Source organism: Sturnus vulgaris, chromosome 9, assembly GCF_052056855.1.
Source record: "Sturnus vulgaris isolate bStuVul1 chromosome 9, bStuVul1.hap1, whole genome shotgun sequence".
NCBI lineage: Eukaryota > Metazoa > Chordata > Aves > Passeriformes > Sturnidae > Sturnus > Sturnus vulgaris.
The window spans coordinates 24,658,020-24,676,894 of NC_142251.1; the positions used below are offsets into that span (position 1 = coordinate 24,658,020).

Below are 18,875 nucleotides of genomic sequence, written 5' to 3' on the forward strand. Positions count from 1 at the left end.
GTCTAATCACCATTTCTGTGAAGGAATTCCTCCTGACGTGCCACCTGAAGCTCGCCGGGCGCAGCTCAGCCGCCCCCGGCCGGGGAGGGCGGTCAGGGGACAGGGGCCGTGGTGCGGAGGGAGCCCCGCGGGACGCGGTGCTGATCCTGGGAACGGGAAAGAAAAGGGAAACGGATACAGAGCGCTGGCGGCGATAGGGCCGGAGGTGTGGGCAGGGCAAGCAGCGAGCGGCCCCAGCCGTGAAGGAGGCGGAGGAGGGCGCGGGGCGGCCCAGGCGCGGCGGCTCCGTCCGCGCTCCCCCTGCCCAGCCCCGGCCATGAATATGTAACTCCCCTCTATTTCCCGAGCTCCATTGCGGAGCCGCCGCTCGCCATATTGTGCTGCGGGGGCTGCGGCGGCGCCGCCGGCCACGGACGGAGGTGGCACCGGCGGGCGGTGAGCGCGGGGCCGGGGCGGGCGCCGCTGCCGGGGCTCTCTGTCCCTGCGGTGCCGGGCCGGGTGCGGAGCCGCGGGTGCCTGTGCGCGGTGTCCGAGCGGGGCTGACCCCGGGTGGGGAGGCGGCTGCCGGGCTATTCCGGCGGGGCGAGGGTCGGAGGTGCCCGGGAGGAGCTGTGACCAGCGGCTCCATGGTAGCCTGGAGCCCCCGTTTCCCGTGGCCCGGCCGTGCTGCAGGGCCGCGGGGCACTGAGCCGCTCCTGGGGCCGGAGCGGGGCTGCTGAGCCCGGAGCAGCCGGGGTATACATTTTTACACACATAGCTATACCTACGCAGCCGTCTCCCTGTATATGCACGTATGAACGTGTATGTGGGTGCATGTGTGCCGCTGCAGGCAGAGGTGGCACACACGGCTCCATCGCAGCCGCAGTAGCGCAGCACCAGCCCGGCGAGCGCGGCTCCATCCCCGGCAAGGGACAGCTCACGGACACGGCCCCGAGCCGCTCTCGCTGCCTCTGCGGATCGTCCACTACGATCCCGCCTGTGATTTATAGCTCGGCCTTCCCGGTCTTTTGTCTGTCCCGGAGCCCGTGCCGAGCGGTGCTGGCGGGGCGTGATGCTGGCGAGCCGGGGCTGGGAGCTGCTCCCGGGAAAATGTCGCTTCCCACAGGGCAGCAGGTGCAGAAGGACGCTGTGCCGGGAGCTCAGGATGTGCCTGCTCCCTCCACATCGCTCCCGCTGCTTCCCGTACGAATTTAGCACTTGTTTCTTGCCGAGTTTTGCATTCTGCAGTAGCTCTTCTGGATCACTTGCCTTCCTTGCACCAGCGCTATGGCACCGTGTGTATATGAAACAAGCACTGAGCAATATTCTTCTCGGGAGTTTTGTAAGCTGTTTGTTTTTCAGACTCTCTTCTATGGAAAATAATTGGATTGAATGCCTAATTCCACAGAGATCCAGAGGATAGCTAGTGGAGAAAGATGATTTCCAGTATAATAATTCATAATCCAGCCCTGTTTGGAAGTGGTTGTAGCTCTGTGTGATAACTGTGCACTGCACATGGGCTTTTAAGGATTAAAGGGAATTGCTTGCGTTTGAAAAAATGTGACTGATGTGCAGGTGAAATTATTATTGCTTGGGGAGAATTCTTTCATCAAATGTCATTCATTCAGTGACAGAGACTCGATTTGTCATAGGAGTTCCCTGCAGAGGTGCTCTGATTTGTATTCATCTGTGTTTCCATTAAAAACTTGTGTAATGAGATAATTTGACTTTCTTATACATCATGTCAAGCTCAGAGCTGACATTCAGCTGTCAGCAAAGACAGAGACGCCGGCTGTGACAGCAGCAGATATAGATAAGCGGTATATTTTGCATTAAAAAAATTTGTTGGAAGGATTAACTATCAGTTGTCTGGAGATGGGAGGAATTTTCACTGGGCAGCAGGAGCTGCAGTGTCAGGTACAAGTTTGTGGCTGGGTGTGACTCTGTTGTTACAGTGCCTTTCAGCAATGACAGACAAATTGAGAGCATCTTTAAACCTTTGATAACTGCACACTCACAGTTTAATAATATTGTTGTCTGCATTCAAGTTTGTGATAATAGAAGGACACAGACTTTGTATTGGGGGTATTTTTTCACTTCTTCAGTGGCTAAAATTGTTGACCTTTGGCTTCCAAGCTTGAAGTGCCAGACTTGCTGCAGCTGCCAAGTAAAGCACTTTCTTCATGTCTTAGAGGTGAAATAATATGCAGGTGCCAGAAAAAGAAGTTGCATGCGTTTCCCTTGATCAGTGATGTTTTGTATTTTAGGAGTGATTGGTGGTAATGGATTGAGTATAAAGACTTGGTCGGGCATCTTGGGCGATTGGATCAGAATTCTGGCATTTTCAGTGCTCTGCTGACATTGAATAGAAATACAGGCTACAGGAAAGCCATCAGTTTTACATGTGAAATAGATGCTGGGCTAAGTGAATTTCTTCATCTTTCTTTTAACTCTTTCCCTTGCTTACAAAAAGAATGTGATGGAGGGCGGGAAAGGAGCTTTAAAAATGAGACTTCAGTCTGCGACTGCTCAGTTGTATTTTTCTTAGAAGGAGCACCGGATCTCCCCTTAGAGAAGCACTAGCTCTAGGAACATGCATGAAAGAAGCATTGGAGTAAAGGAATTCCTTCTATTTTTTTTCCCTAAATACCTTTTACCTATTTTTTTCTGAATAGGTCGGCAGTTTAATGATGGAGACAGAGAGTAAAGAGATTGGTGAAGAGATGCTGTTGAGCCTCAGCTTGCTTCTGCTTGGTTTTCTGTTGATGTAAATAACTGGCTGTCAAAGCTGACCTTAAATTCTTAATTTTCAGAGGAATGAGCAGCATTTGATATTGTGGTGGAGAAATATTTTAGGAATTACCCCTGTCTGCTCTTCCCCCCAGTCTGGATCCTGGAGCTCTCTTGCAGACAGCAGGGAGTTATGAGCAGTGTTCTGCTAACTAATTAAAACCTAATCATTCTTTACTCTTCACCTCTTGGGGATGACAATGAACTGCTTTGTGTAATTATTGGGTTAAACTGTGTTAAGTGTTGCTCGTGTAGTACTGTTTACGAAATGGACAGTCTTACTTGTGAAGGAGTCCTTGAAACACAAATTTTTTTTTGCTGTTGTAGGTGAGAGCTGCCTGCTTGCCAAATTCAGTTTTGCTTTTATATATTTATTGAAGCTATTAAGTCAATCAGACATAAAATGGCTTGAGTCTTTTTGTCTCTCAAGTGTTGTGGGGGAGTTTATTTTCTGTTTATTAATAACCAAGCTGCCTTTTTGTTCTCATCAAGAAAAGTCTATCACTGTTGGTTGTGGCTTCGCTGCCAAGTGTGAGAGAAATCCTTGTGTCTCTCTAATATAGCTCTGGAAAAGCTGAGTACCCAGGCATATTTGCTGGTCTGACATCTCAGAATTTCTCCTACAATATCAATGTGATAGAATGCTGCTCTTACTAAATGGGATGGACAGTAGGTGTGCTGTGTGCTGAAGGGCAGGGCAAGTGGCTTGCCTGATGTCATCTGGGTAGCCTGGAGAGAGCAGTACACCTGAATTTCAGTGTATTCGGCTTCAACTTTTGCAATGTTTCTTAAAATTGGCTTAGAAGCATCTTTTATCACTGTACCAAAGCAGCAGTCCAAGAAGGTGATGAGCAGGTTTTCACGGCGTTTTTTTGTTGGTAGGATGAAAAATAACAAACCCATGTTGGTTTCCCGGTGAAGATATGTGCTGGCCCCTCAGGCACTGAAGTTCAGGGTCTGGTTTGGTTATTTCAACGAGCCTTTGGTTTTACTGTGTTGGAAGGAACCTGGAATCCTGCACGTACCTCTGGCAGAGCCAGTCACAGCATCTGTGAAGATGCAAAAGGTTCTGAATTGTAGTGCACAGATGTTCATAGAATTTTTGTTAAAATGTACAGAAAATGTAAAGGCCACGACAAAGGTACTGAAATGATTAAACTTCACCTTACTGATTGAAGTGCTCAGGTCTTGCTTTCAACAGCTGTTACTTCAAGGACACAGCAAGAGAGTGGTTAGCCTCAAAAATGTGCCAGCAGAGCAGGGCAAGGAAAAATTAAAAACTAAATCTCATTAAAAATACCCTAAGGCAGCACATATCATGAATTGTTTGTACAACATAGTTGCTGTGACAGATTCAACTTTCCTGGAGTATGAAGCTTTATTTTTGTTTGCTCCAAAAAGTTTTCAGTCCTTTATCTCTCTCGTGTTCTGATCTGTTACAGCACTGAAATTAATTTTAGAAAGGAACTTTGGCTTTTCTCCTTCCCAGCTGGTTATTAATTCTAAGTCCAAGGTTAACTTAAGAGATTGAGAACTTCATTTTTGAAACTCACCAGGGTCGTCACGCATATACTGTACAGTAGCATGCTTCATAATATGAGAAACTTGACATAAAATTTAACAAGTGGCAGATAAAATCACAGTTCTCCTCACTCCTCCAGAGTTCTGTTTAATATTGTTGCTTCAAGAGTTCTGCTTAATATCGATGCTTCACAGGGCTAAATTATAGCTTGGTAATGACTGTTTTCCTTTTTATATGAATTCTTGGCAAAGGTCATTGGCACATTTGAGGTCAAGTGTTTGCCTGATCTATTGACCCACATCAGCAGTGAAAAGTTGCTGTTCCTGTAACAGTTTTGGGTTTTGTTTCTACTCCTGGCAGAAGGCATTAATGTTGTAACATATTTTAGTATTGCTTTGGATGAGATATAGGTGGTGTGAAAGGCTAAGTCTTTGAGCTTTAATGATTAAAATAATCTTACTGTATGATGCATTAGAACAGTGGACAATGTTTGCTTTTGTGTGTGTACCAAATCCTGAGAAGTTTTCAAATTGATCCTTCAAGGTTAAAAAAAATTTTAAGCTTTATAATTTAGGAATAGCCTGGGTTTGATGTGTGATGTGTTTGTGCTGGTGAATTCTGGACTCCTTAGAGGCAACTGATGATATATAGATAGTATTCTGGAAATGTCATGGTATTTTTATGTATTCCAGTTTTTCTAGCTGAGGAGAGGTCCGGGAGGGTAGGATACAGAAGGAGCATGGGAATTCTGGGAATGAGGAGCTGACACTGAGGACTGAAGGTTATTGATAAGAACTGAGTGATCTGGGAGGTGGTGTGAAAAGGCCACTGATGCATACAGAGTATTGTTAGAATAAACTGAAATTTGAGCCTCAGCTCCACAGGAAGGATGTACCTGGACTCAGGGTGCTTAAATGCTGCTGTACTTTCCTGCTATAAATACACAAAGAAGCACCAACCTAAAATCACATCTTTGTGTCATGTCCAGAAGTACATGGCTGTTCCCAGCACTGTCATAAAACAGCCTGGAGTCTGATCAACAGTTTAATTTGGTACTTCATTTTCCCTGTTGCCCTTGACATCTAAACCTGGAGGATTATTTCCCTTTGGACACTTGTGTCAGCATTGGATTCGTGGAGCCCTTCCAGAGGTGTCCAGATGCACAGCAGATGGTTTGTGTGAGGTCACACTGCAGTGTCTCCCAGCCAGGAGGAGCAGCTTGACAGCCAGATTGGAAATGCTGCCCAGCTCCATGGATTGATCCATCTCAGGCCAGGGAACTGTGAGTGGCTCTTAGCTGGAAGATTCCATATCTCAAAGGCAAAACACTTTCTTAGGAGAATAAATACAGCCAAGAAGCTATAAAAGACCATGTGCTTCCAAGCCCATGGGTTTCAGAAATGCCAGTATTATTTTTGCCTCAGTCAGATGTCATCTGTCCAGCAGCCTTCCAGACATTCCATAAACACAGCATTAGATGTTACTTGCTTTTCAAGGGAGGATTTTTTTTTAATGTTGAAGAGAAATGCTGTTTAGTTTATGGGAAAATGGGAGTTTGGGACTAGTTATCAGGAAAATGAAAACCTCTGCTGTGGTATGACTGAGAGGGACAGTCATGCTGGGAAAAGGTTTTTAGTGTTACCAACTGTTGGGGCTCTTAAACTGTACTGGTGCCTCAGATTTCTCTGCATTCCTGTTTTATTGGCTGCTTTGAGACATTTCTGAGTCTGTGGTCTTGAATTAATGATACATCTTTTCCTCCTGGCTGAGAGTGCTCTAGGGCAGCACTGAGGTTGTGTCTCTTCGTTAACTGCTCTTTATAGAGTGAGGAACGCTGGATTTCTCAGAATTTTAAATGCAGAACTGGACAAAGTCTTGAGTGTGGGGAACATTTGTTACTCATGTATTTACAGATAGTTGTATTGCATTAGTAGCTTCTCCATTGTGCCAGTCACACAGTATCTGACATTCAATGAGAGTTTACCTATCCAAATGTAAAATTTGTGTTTTGAGATTTTCTGGTTTTGTTGTAGTTAAATTGTTTTCTCGGCCATAGTGGGGCCATATTGATATAATTCATCAAAACATTTGAATGTTAATCTCTTAATTTCCAGTTCCTTCACTGCTGTTGATCTGATGGATACCAAGTCATACCTTACCACCTGGATGTCTGCAAGGCTGACAACTTGAACCTTGCGTGCGGAGCTGCCCTACAGAGCCACTGAGCTTTGATGGCAGCTCTGAACATCTGTCCCTGAGGTTGGATTTGTTGTCACCCAGTTCAGCAGGACCTTCCTCTCTTCAGTTTGGCCCTTCAGAGATCAGGGTATAGTTAGAGTAAGTGCAATATAAAGTCAGCAAGAGACCGTTCGAGGAGTGGTGGCAGTAAGGAGGGATGGGAGGCACAGCCAGGTGCGGTGACATCCTTGTTCAGGATCACTGAGGAGGGATTTCCAGAGCAGGGAACAAAAGGAGCTCCAGGCAGAACCCGATTTGGCTGTTTGCTGGGGGATTTTTGATCCAGAGAGGAACATAACTTCAGAGTGAATACTAAATATGCTAGATTACAATCTAGTCCCAGTTGTCCTAGATTACAACTGGATGTAAAGATATCTGAACTGCCAGGGAATTGCAGGGAAGGTTAATTCCTTCAAACAGTGTCTTCCAGATTATGTGGATTTTGTTTTTAAATCAAACTCTAAGATAATAGTAAAACCAGAAAAAACCTTACATTTCAGGATGTTTTAATTTACTAGTTTCAAATGAATGATTGAATTGAGTACTCTGTGAAACGTGCAATCCGTTCCCAATACTAGTCATATTGTGAGAGAGAGTAAAACTTAAAGTTCTAAACCTGTTAAACTTCCAAGTAACTGCACTATGAATACCTGTTTTAAAGGAATTAATCCTTAGGAAGAAAAACCTAAAATGGTTGAAGGTGCTGTTGAATTTGGCACACTGAATAGAGGTCTTAAGTCTCTTACTGTTTTAAGTCTAAATATTTACCTTTTACAACTTGGAACAGAAATTAGTTATTTCTAAGATTTTAATACTCTCTAAAAATGTGTAATATATTTTTTTTAAAAGAGCCTGATGCAATTTTTTTCCTCATAAGTGTTTTTTTTCATGAAAGCATCACAGAAAGTTGAATGGGGGTGGTGTGGTTATGGTCACACCTGAGCTGGGTTTGTGGGTTCTCTCTCCAGCTGCTTGGTACCATTCCAGCCTTTCTCTGATCTCAAGGTGTGCTGACACAACCACGCTGCAGATGCTCTTTAACCTTTGCCTAGGCTAAAACAGACCCTGCAAAGCGTTTTGGAGCATAATCCAGGTTGTGAGGGGTCTCTGACGGCATCCCCTGCTCCCTGTTTAAACCGGGACCACCATCAAAGATGATAAAAAGTCGAAGGCTGTGTTGTGTCAGAAGTTTTTTCAAGAAAAGCTTGTAGGGGTGTCTGACTTCACATTCCTGGTGCTCCATGTGTGACTTGTGAAGAAGGGATCCCACTTTTGTTTCTAAGTAGAAAAGATGTGAAGTGTTGAGCAGGTGAAAAGTGGGTATTGTTGAGGTGAAATCTCTCTTAAACTGTGAGCTGAGAAAATGACTGTGAGAAACCTGTCATGTAAGACTTTTTTGAAAAACAATGCCAAAAGGGATGGAGAGGAAGAGTGAACTATGCCAGTGATTTTAGGAATGTGAAGTTTTACTGGACTAGATTTCCAGACTGAAGAACGAACGTGAGGCTCGACATTTTTTCTCTATCTTCTGTCCCTTTGCCAGTAGCAGTTAATAAAAAGTCTGTTGTGCCTTCAGGCTAGAAACTTCACACTTCATATTTTTCCCTCTAAACACAGTGTCAAGAACAGGAAGGTAATCTTCTTCAGCTCATGGAAAACTTCGTACTTCTGTAGCTCTAGAAGGAATCAGCCAGTGTGACCTGAGCCACATGTGATTTCCTGCTTCAAATCTAGTAGCAGTGGTCTGTCCTGAAAGGAAACTGAAGTGTCAGCTAAATATAGAGGTGTTTCCCATCTCTCTTCCCCAAACAGATGGAGAGGTCATTCCTTGATGCAGCATCTGAAGATGGTTCACTGGTCTTGGTTTTGTGGCTGCTGGTTGGTACTTGATGGCTGTTACATGGTCAGTGCAATTCAGGGTCAAAATGCCTCTCCTGACTGTGGAGCTGGATTTTGATCCTGGTGCCAGCTGTGGATGTTGCTGGGTTAGATTTCAGCAGTGTGAGGAAACTCCGATCTGAGAGCCACCAGTGCCAGAGGGAAGAGAAGTCAGGCCTCATGCATTTTTCAGGAATGATATAGATATGGAAATTGTAGGAGATCGGGGAAAAGCTAAGCAGGCTTATTTATTGATCATCAAGAAGAGTAGAAACTCCATGGAGCACAATTTGATTGTTATTGTTGTCGATCCAGCTTGCTTGAATTGACCGTGTTTCTGCTGCTCCTCAGATTTCCCTTGCCAGAGGCAGAGGAGGTGTTTGGTAGTGACAGAATGGGCTGTGTGGATCTCTGCAGCTTTCAGCTGCCTTTAAGGCCACAGTTTTTCCTCTTAAAATGTGAAAGTACTATCACTGCAGCCCTTAGGGTGAGAGTGAGGCATTGGATATCTCAGATGAGAAGGATTTCGAGTAAAGCTGGTAATTTATTTATCACAACAGCTGTACAGTGTCACGTGCAGTGTAGCCTTGGGCTTGTAGGCACGGCTGCAGGATAAATTCCAGACTCACTGAGGCTGGAAAAGACCTCTAAGATCATCAAGTCCAAGCTGTGCCTGATCCCCACCGTGTCACCAGCCCAGAGCACTGAGTGCCATGTCCAGGCATTTCTTGGACTCTCCAGGGATGGACTCCAGACCTCTCTGGGCAGCCCCTTCCAATGCCTGCCCACCTTTTCCAGGAAGAAATGTTGATGTTAATGTGGTTGTTGTGCAGATGGATGGGTTTGGTGATGGCCTGGCCCCCAGAGCTGCTGTTCTGTGTTAGCAGGTGCCAGCACAGGAGTTCAGGTGAGGAATTACCTGTACACACAGGGGCTGCTGGGATGAGCTCTTCACTCAGGTGTGGAGAGCAGGCTCTTGGCTAGGACAGGCTGGATGCTCTGGGACTCTGCTGTCTTGGTCCATGTGCTCCAGCAGGTTTGGAAGGGTTCTGATAAGCAGCTTTATGAATTTCTTTCAGCAGCTGAAATGATGGTTAATTGAATGTGTCAGCTTTAAAAGCACACAAGAGTAGTATCCAGTGCAGACACAGAATGATGTTTGGCCTCTGTTAGAACAAGATAAAAATATCCTTATCCTGGAGCACTTAGCTTCCTGTACATGTGGAATTGCCTTAAATATTAGTGGAAGTTAGAACACAGAGAAAGAGTGTTTCCTTTCTTTGCTGAGATGTGTCACTTAATACCATCATTAAATTAATACCACTGAATAACTGAAATAAAACACTCAAGAGTCCTTTCAGGACAGCCCAGTGCTTCAGTCTGCAGCTGGGGTGGCTTCTCACCTCTGCTGGGCTGGTGAGGTCTTAGCTGGACATGGGACTTCTCTGATCCCCTGTCTTAGTTTGCAATAGAGGATGTGACCAAGAGCATGTATTCCATCACCATCTGTTGAAAACAGCTGGGGCAGTGATCCTTATCTCTGTGGGAGATATTCTCTGCTAATGGGCCATCTGATACAAACAGGTGGGACAGTGTTCTTTATCTTTTCCACAACCCATCTTTCCTCCAGGAAGATATCATCTGTTAATGGGCCATGGAGTCCCACTGCAAGAGTGATAAAATTCCATCATCCCATAGGGAAATGCTCCAGCCAGGGGGAGGAGCCAAGCCTTTCCTACTTAAATAAAAACTGAGATCTGGGACACTAGGGCAGCCTTTTTCCACTTGATTCCAGAGGAAGTTAAAGCTTGTATAGTAACCTCTTTCTCCAGAGAGTTTGGGTCTTTTCATAAAGAACTCAATGAGTTGGAAAATGGATTATAATGTATGTGGTAGATGCCAGTAGAAAATGCATTTGGCTGATGAACTGAAGGATCTGGAAACCCAGATTTAAAAAAGGAATAAAAGAAAGCACTTCTACTTCTTCCACATAGAAAAAAGGTCTGTAACTGCAATCTTTTCACTTATATAGTTACAATTATTTTTTTAAACATACTGCTCTCTGAGATAAGTTTTCCTGTTCAAGGCAGGCATTTTTAGAGTCCTGGGAAGCAATGCCTCCTCTCCCCCAGCATAAAATTATTTTTTGTTCAGAAACATCATTTTCTTCTGTCACCTTGACCAGACTTTTTCACATCTGCAGCGACTCTGTGGTAATTTTGCCTCATCTCATGTAACAATACTAAAATTTTGATGGAACAGCAGTGCAGTTTCTCTAAGTTTCTAAAATTATTATTTAAATTATGCAGTGACTGGCTTCTCTTGATCTTTCAGTATCCTTCAAACTTCTGATGGGAAAGCCCATGGGATGTGTTCTGAGGAAGAAGGAAAAGCCCTGGTGTTGTGCTCCAGTGAGCACATTGACTGGTGTGCTGTGTCCTGTCTCATTTTGCCCTTCTCCTTGGTTTGGGAGGCAGACCCTGCCTGACCCATGTGCATATGTGGAAGTGGATGTTTTAGGAATATTTTCCACATCAGGTGGCATTTGCGGCCCATGTTCTCTGGCCTTCAGTTCTGTGTCGCTTTTGTTTAACAACTGAATTGATTTTTGGCAAGTGTTCATGGCTGAGCAGCTCCCCCAGTTCTCCTGGAGGGGTACAAGCAGGAGATTATCCATGTGTGACACAGCTGAGGGGGGTGGGTGTTCCCTGGAGCCTCTGCTTGCTGTGGCTTGGAAGAGGAGATGATTCTGAGCCAGACACAGCTGAGTGCTCAGCCCGTGTCCCTTTTTTCCCCAGCCATGTCTCAGGCCGTGCAGACCAACGGGACGCAGCCTCTGAGCAAGACCTGGGAGCTCAGTCTGTACGAGCTGCAGAGAACACCCCAGGTAATCACAGAGCCACGGCACTGCTGGGCTGGGGAGGGACCTCTGGAGATCACCCAGGCCAACCCCCTGCCCAGGCAGGGTCACCCAGAGCAGGTGACACAGGGACACATCCATGGGGTTTGGGATGTCTCCAGAGAGGGAGACTCTGTGCACTCCCCAGGCAGCTGTTCCAGGGCTCTGCACCCTCCAAGGAAAGAACTTCTTCCTCATGTTGAGGTGGAACTTGTTCTGTTTTAGTTTATGGCCATTGCTCCTTGTCCTGTCACTGGCACCACTGAACAGCCTGGCACTGTTCTCTGACACCACTTGGAGATACTTGCATATATTAAAGAGATTCCCCTCTCAGCCCTCTCTTCTCCAGACTGACCAGCCCCAATTCCCGCAGTCTCTCCTCATCAGAGGGATGCTCCAGACCCCTCATAGGCTTCCTGGCCTCCCTTGGACCTCCTCCAGCAGCTCCTTGTTTTTATTGTGTGCTGCAGGGCTGGCAGCACTGGGGTTTTGTGTGCTTTGTGTTTGTGTCATGTCTCTTTGCTGTGTTCCCTTGGGTAAAACATGCTGTCTCCATGAGGAAGGGACTCAACCCCAGGAAAGAACCTTTCCCTTCTTTGCTGCCAGGAAGCCATCACAGATGGCCTGGAGATCGTGGTGTCCCCCCGGAGCCTGCACAGCGAGCTTATGTGTCCCATCTGCCTGGACATGCTCAAGAACACCATGACCACGAAGGAGTGTCTGCATCGCTTCTGCGCCGACTGCATCATCACTGCCCTCAGGAGCGGGTACGTGAGCACTGCCAGGGAGGGGACACTGCCGGGGCATGAAGGGTGACACTGCCAGGGAGGGGACACTGCCAGGGGACAGGGGGGGAACATGGCCAGGGCACGGGGGGGACACTGCCAGGGCATGGGAAGAGGACACTGCCAGGATAAAGGGAGACACTGCCAGGAAGGGATCACTGCCAGGGCATGAAGGGTGACACTGCCAGGGAGGGGACACTGCCAAGGGACAGGGAGGGAACATGGCCAGGGCACGGGGGGACGCTGCCAGGATGAAGGGAGACTCTGCCAGGGCATGGGGAGGGGACACTGCCAGGGCATGAAGGGTGACACTGCCAGGGAGGGGACACTGCCAGGATGTGGGGAGGACAGCACTGCCAAGGCACAGGGAGGGGACACTGATGGGAAGAGGGATGGGATGCTGCCAGGGACAGGGATGAACAGTGTGGAGGTAAGAGGGTGTGGACAGTCCATTGCACTTGAGGTGGAAGTGTCCTTGGTGGGGGTTGATGTGAGACAGTCACTGTGCACTGGGAGTTTCTGAATATGCAGCACACGCTTCAAATCCTGTTTTTCCATGTTTATACATCTCTGGAAGACAGACCATATTGTCTCCTCATGAAAAATCATTTCATAGTTCTGTTTCTTGCAAGGAGTTTAAGTATTCTTTTCTTCCCTTAGATCCAGTAACAGTAAAACAAAAATACCGACAAAATAAATAATAGTGACATCACTGAAAAAAATGGGTTTCATTTCCCTTATTCTTCCTTTTCCTAATAATACATTTCAAATTATGTGGGCTTCAGCCATTTTAAATTACGTGTGCTGCGAGTGTTAGAAGTCATGGAATCATGGAATCCCAGAATGGTTTGTCTTGGAAGGAACCTTAAAGCCCATCCAGTCCCACCCCTGCCATGGGCAGGGACACCTTCCACTATCCCAGCTTGCTCCAAGTCCTGTTCAGTCTGGCCTTGGTCACTTTCAGGGGTCCAGGGGCAGCTGCAGCTTCTCTGGGCACCCTATACCAGGGCCTGCCCACCCTCACAGGGAAGAATTTCCTCCTAAGACTATGCCTCAGTATAATTTCCACTAGACATCCATTTTTTATAGGTAAAAATCCATCCAGAAAATGAAGAGAAGAAGGGAACGTGGGACTTTAGATCTCTTCAGTCTAAATAGTTTGCTCAAACTTACTTTAAAATAAAAGAGGAGAGATATATTTGGGATCTTTGTTTAAATATCTGCAGCTACCTGATCTGTCAAGAGACAGAAGCCCCTTTCCAGATTTACTATAAATACTTGGTCTCAGTGAGCACTTTGACCAAGAATGAAAGCAACAGCTCAGAGTTTTGTTACTGCTGGAGAGTTCAGTGTTGTTTGCTTCCTTCTTGTCCATGTCCAGCAACAAAGAATGTCCCACATGTCGCAAAAAGCTCGTTTCAAAAAGATCCCTGCGGCCAGACCCCAATTTCGACGCTCTCATCAGTAAGATTTACCCAAGCCGGGATGAGTACGAAGCTCATCAGGAGAGGGTGCTGGCCAGGATCAGCAAGCACAACAACCAGCAAGCCCTGAGCCACAGCATCGAGGAGGGATTAAAGATTCAGGCTATGAACAGGTACATAATCACCTCGTTTGCCTTTAGGCTAAAAATACAGTGCCTGCCCTCAAGCCCTGTGGAGCTTGAGAATCTTCCCCTCTCCTCTGTTATCTGCCAAAACAATTTTTAACCTTTGGCAAAAGAATTTTAAACTTTTTGTCTGTTGTCAGAAATCTCTGTATCACTCAGGTGCGACTGCTGAGGCAGCCTGATAGCTTTACCAAATTATGGCTGTGATGTCTTAGATAAGAAACCATAACACCATGAATCTTGTACCAAAATGCTGCCTTTACATGCCAATAAATGCACAGAACACCAGGATTTGGGGTTTAGTTGTGACTTAATTCACAGGCTGGAATTAGTGGTATTTACACCGTGGTAAAATTCCAGATGTGCATTTAAACCTAAGAGAGCCAGCTGGGAGAGAGGCCCCAAACTTTGCATGATAAAGCATGGTGTGATTTAATAGTTCTAATCACATGTGGATCCATGTTGGAATGAAAATAATGGTCTGCAATTGCCTGAAGAAAACTGTGAAGTCAAAATAGTCTTTAAACATAAAAGGTGTTTGAGGGACATGAAAAAATGGATAGTTCTGTCTCTGAGTATCTTTTTCTACAAAAGAATTAATATTAGCAATTTTTTAACTTTAAATCTCTCTGAAATGTTCAGTGCTTGCGTGTGCACATGCCTCCCGTGGGGAGGAGGTGTGTTGTGACCCGGGTGGATTCTGGATGGGTCAGGGTGTGTCTCTGCCTGTTTGTGGCCAGGTTGCAGCGGGGCAAGAAGCAGCAGATTGAGAATGGCAGCGGGGCCGAGGACAACGGGGACAGCTCCCACTGCAGCAATGCCTCCACACACAGCAACCAGGAAGCAGGGCCCAGCAACAAGAGGACCAAAACCTCGGATGACTCTGGGCTGGAGCTGGACAACAACAACACCACTGTGGCCATTGATCCAGTGATGGATGGGGCCAGTGAGATCGAGCTGGTGTTCAGGCCTCACCCCACCCTCATGGAGAACGATGACAGTGCACAGACAAGGTCAGTGGCCCCTGGCCATCTCCAGGTATTCTGCTGCTATTTCCTGGTGCTTTGGCTTTCCATCACTTCTTGGGGCTTCTAACCATCAATTTACTTCAGTCATACCACATCCTGTTTAACTGTATCACAGGATGGTTTGAGGTGGGAGGGACCTTAAAGCCCACCCAGTGCTACCCCCTGCCATGAGCAGGGACACCTTCCAGTACCCCAGGTTGCTCCAAGCCCCATCCAGCCTGGCCATGGGCATTTCCAGGGATCCAGGAACAGCCACAGCTTCTCTGGGCAACCTGTGCCAAAGCCAGATGCAAATAAGCAGTCTTCCCTTCTTTCTGTTCCAAGTCAGGTAGATGGTATTGCTCAACTATTATAAAAAATACAGTCATAAGCTATTTTAAGCCTTTGATCACAAATAAAGATATTTTTAAGGTTTTCTAGCATTGCAGTTCACTAGTGGGATGATGGTGTTATATCAGCCCTTTTCTACTTACTCTAAGATTCTTTGGGAATAAACAAGCCTTGCATAAATGTCAGCAGTTTTCAGAGCAGCTTTGTGTCAGCAGGATTTGCAAGCTGGCAGCTTTTCCTGACATTTTGTTGTTCATAATCCAGTCCAAGCACAGACTGCAAGTTCTGGCTCACAGCAGAGAGTAGTTTCATGGTGTTTCCTCAGGTCTTTTCTTGGCTTTCTCCACTGATGAGACATCTCTCTGTGATGTGTGTAAATCTATACGGAGCTTCAGCTGGGAACTGTCTATGAAGACCTTTTCACAGCTGACATGAATTATTTGGGGCGTTGCAGATGGCTTTTCCCACACCGCTGCTCAGTCATTATTAATGACTTTATTAATTAAGACATTATTAATGTGTGGCTGCTGTCACAGGTACATCAAGACCTCGGGCAATGCCACGGTTGATCACCTGTCCAAGTACCTGGCAGTGAGACTGGCCCTGGAGGAGCTGCGGAGCAAGGGCGAGTCCAACCAGATGAACCTGGACACGGCCAGTGAGAAGCAGTACACCATCTACATCGCCACTGCTGCCGGCCAGTTCACTGTAAGCACCAGCCACAGCCCTCAGCCCACAGGGAAAAAAATTATTACTTCACTTGAGACTCTTTGTGGGTTTTAGCTTCTAACTTGTGCCACAATATTAGTGTCTCCTTCAAGTCAACACATTTAAGTATTGATTTAAGTAGCCTGTTTTACAGCACGACATCACATTACCTCATTCGTTCCTGTTTTGCTGTTCTCTTCTAGGTGCTAAATGGGTCCTTTTCCCTGGAGCTGGTCAGTGAGAAGTACTGGAAAGTGAACAAACCCATGGAACTGTACTATGCCCCCACCAAGGAGCACAAATAAGGGCTGGGAAACTGGGATGGAACTAACTTTTTATAGCTACAACTTCTTTAATATTAAAATAAGGCACCACCAGTATCTTCATGGACAACACACACAGTGCCTTCAGGCACTCTCAGTAAACTCAGTAATATGACTAGACAGTATTCTGGGCTGTATTTAATTTAGTCTTTGGGTTGGGTTTTTTGGTTTTTCCCTAGGAGACTAAATGACCTTCTCCAGTGCATTCCAGTGTTTGAGATGCTTTTTGTTCCTAATGCATGATATCTGATCCAGTGTTCCAGTTTGGAATGGCTTTGTTTTGTCCAGGTAAATCTGGATTTCTGCTCCATCAGACACAGTAGCCTCTGTGAAGTGTGGAGTGTTGGGTGGCCAAGGAAGTCTGTTCAATAGTAGCATATGCCAAGGAATGTGTTAAATGTTGGAATTTGGTGACTGTTATCCAGCTGAAGAGCTGCTCAGTGGAGAATGGATTTGGGATAGTCTTGCAGCAAGAGGTAATCTGATTCCCTAGGAAATGTTCATTAAGACATTTTCTTGTGAATGAAGGTGAATTTTGCATCTTGTGAGAGGTATTGCTGCCCATGGCAGGGGCTTGGACTGAGATGGTGCTTAAGGTTCCTTTCAAGTCCAGCCATCCTGGGCTTCCAAAGAGAGCTGCAGTGAGAAAACTGACACTTTAAAAGCTTGCTGTTTACTGGGCTTAATTTAATACTTCAGTGCAAGGTGGTTCATCAGATTGGTTTGGTTTTGTTTCTAATGGCTATTTCAGTCAAAAAATACCCAAACACCCCAAACCCATAACTCTTCACCATGCAGGACGTGCCAGTCTTGATTCCTGCCTGGCCCTCCTGCAGTGTTGCCCTGTCCTCACAGCTGAACTGAAGCAAATCTGGATGTTTCATAGCCCTGCTCTGTTCCCTAGAGTAGGACCTCTGTTGTGAATGTGCTGTAAAGAACTGTCCGGAAAACTTTTTTGTTAGAGCAAATCCCCCAAATTCCAGCACAAGGCCATCAATCAAAATGCCTTGCTTTGGGGAATTGTGCCACCTCAGCAGGGACCTTTTCCCAGTGTCAGTGTGAGTAGGGAAGATCTTGACTGTAAGCTGCTTCAAGATTCTACTTTTGTTACTTTGCCATAGCTTTAACAAACATGGCTTAGCACTTTGAAAGACAACTTCAGTACTTGACAAAGTTTACCATTTAGTGTCTTACATTTAGGCCTAAGTTTCCCAACATGGCAGTGGGCTGTGCTGTAAGGCCTGGTAGCTGCTGGTCATTTGCATGTACAGCCCCTGTACCCTGGCTCTGGACCTTGCTGTGGCTCTGATGGGGCAGTTTGACCTGTCCCATGTCCTGTCTGAAGGAAAGCTGTCACCACAAGGTTCCCTTTGCTCTGAGACTTTGCTGATGAACCTTCCCCTGTGGCTCAAAGCAAAGAGTTGATGGTAGGTGGGAAGCACCATGCTTTACTCCACAGTATGGAGTTTACACTCCTCCTGTCCTGCCTGGACTCCCACTGGCTTTGGCATGTGATACAAAAGTATTCTGCTGCTTGGGGATTGTCCTGGGAAGCATTTGCCCTTCTCTGGCTCTGGGCTTTCCTAGCACTTGTAAATAGTGTCCCTTCTGGCTGCTGTTCAGATCAGCTTTATCCCACTGTGGAAACTGCACAGGCTTCTTTGAGTAACTTAATTATTTTCCCTGACTGGAAAGCTTTGGGCTTTTGTGAAATGGAAGTGTTCGGGCCCCAGAGCACAAAGGGGCAGCTATTAGGGACCTGTTTTTGCTGACTTTGTGAAGCGTTGCTGTATAGACTGTAGTGCATGTCCACGGAATATAATGGGGGGTGGGGGAGTGGCTGTGCTAAATGCTTTAAAGTTACTGGGGAAACTTCTAGATTAGTGCCAGTGTCCCTCTGGGGGAGAGCTGAGGGGAAGGATAGTCCCTTAAGCGAGAGAGGTGTTGTGAAGCTGAGCAGTCTGTCTAGGAGCTGTCACTTTGTCTCCAGTTCTTTTGAAAAGCGTGGGAGAATGTGAAGCTTTTATTTTCATGTTGTAGTGAATTTCCTGAATATTTATGTTCTTTAAATATTATATATATAATGTAGCTGTTTTGATTAAACCATTGATTGCACTGTGACTCTTTAGTGCTAGAAACTATTTTATTTTCAAAATGCCGTTACTCTTCCCCCTTTTAAAGCCATGTTCTTTTGTAAGTACATAATGTGTGTTACGTACGGGTAAGCCTAATATCCAACTGAAGTATCTCCTATCCCACTAAAGTCCCACTGAAATGCTCAAATTGACAATAAAAGCAAAAATGTTAACCTGTTGGGAATTGCATTGCTGCTTCCTCTTGTGGTTGATAAAGGACCCCCTTTGGGGAGTGTTTGTGTTCCTGCTGCCAGCCCTTGGGGCTGTGCAGGTGCAGCTCAGCTCCACCAGTGGTGGCTGTTACAGTCCCCTGAGAGCAGTCCAGCCCCTCCTGAGCCTTAAATGAGAAATAGGGGCCCACAGAAGGTATCAGCTCTTCCACTGACCTGTTACAGGTGCTGCTGTTCCAAACAGATCCTGCAGCCTGAGGAAGGGGATGAAGGATTTTCACAGCACTTGGGTTGACACCAGCAACTTTGGGTGCATTAAAGTATTAGGCAGCTGCAGTGAATAGCAGCAGAGGGCGACTGAAATGAACCCCTTCAGCTGAGGTACATTATTTAGAGAGATCAAATTTTGTTCCTTTCCTTGTTTTCTCTGTACATTTACCACAACTTTTAACTAGAGGATGTACCTTGAATTGAGGCAATG

At 46.1% G+C, this 18,875-nt stretch overlaps 1 protein-coding gene across 2 annotated transcripts; it reads left to right on the plus strand.

Moving 5' to 3' along the window:
- The first annotated feature begins 246 nt into the window (after positions 1-246).
- On the plus strand, positions 247-18,413 carry RNF2 (ring finger protein 2). Of its 2 annotated transcripts, XM_014886740.2 has the most exons (7): positions 247-435; positions 11,206-11,294; positions 11,913-12,073; positions 13,473-13,688; positions 14,441-14,713; positions 15,595-15,766; positions 15,970-18,413. In XM_014886740.2, the coding sequence occupies exons 2-7, from the start codon at positions 11,208-11,210 to the stop codon at positions 16,069-16,071; spliced, it is 1,011 nt and encodes a 336-aa protein (XP_014742226.1). In that variant the 5' UTR covers positions 247-435; positions 11,206-11,207; the 3' UTR covers positions 16,072-18,413. The 2 variants fall into 2 exon arrangements, with proteins under 2 accessions (XP_014742226.1, XP_088026316.1); XM_088170190.1 differs by lacking the exon at positions 247-435 and having other exon boundaries at positions 11,089-11,294.
- The last annotated feature ends 462 nt before the right edge of the window (positions 18,414-18,875 follow it).

Bases quoted from the DNA above. Each gene is read 5' to 3' on its own strand.
- RNF2 (XM_088170190.1), top strand. From the start codon at position 11,151: ATGATTCTGAGCCAGACACAGCTGAGTGCTCAGCCCGTGTCCCTTTTT. The intron at 11,295-11,912 runs GTAATCACAGAG...CTTTGCTGCCAG, and splicing joins AGCTGCAGAGAACACCCCAG to GAAGCCATCACAGATGGCCT. The intron at 14,714-15,594 runs GTCAGTGGCCCC...CTGCTGTCACAG, and splicing joins GATGACAGTGCACAGACAAG to GTACATCAAGACCTCGGGCA.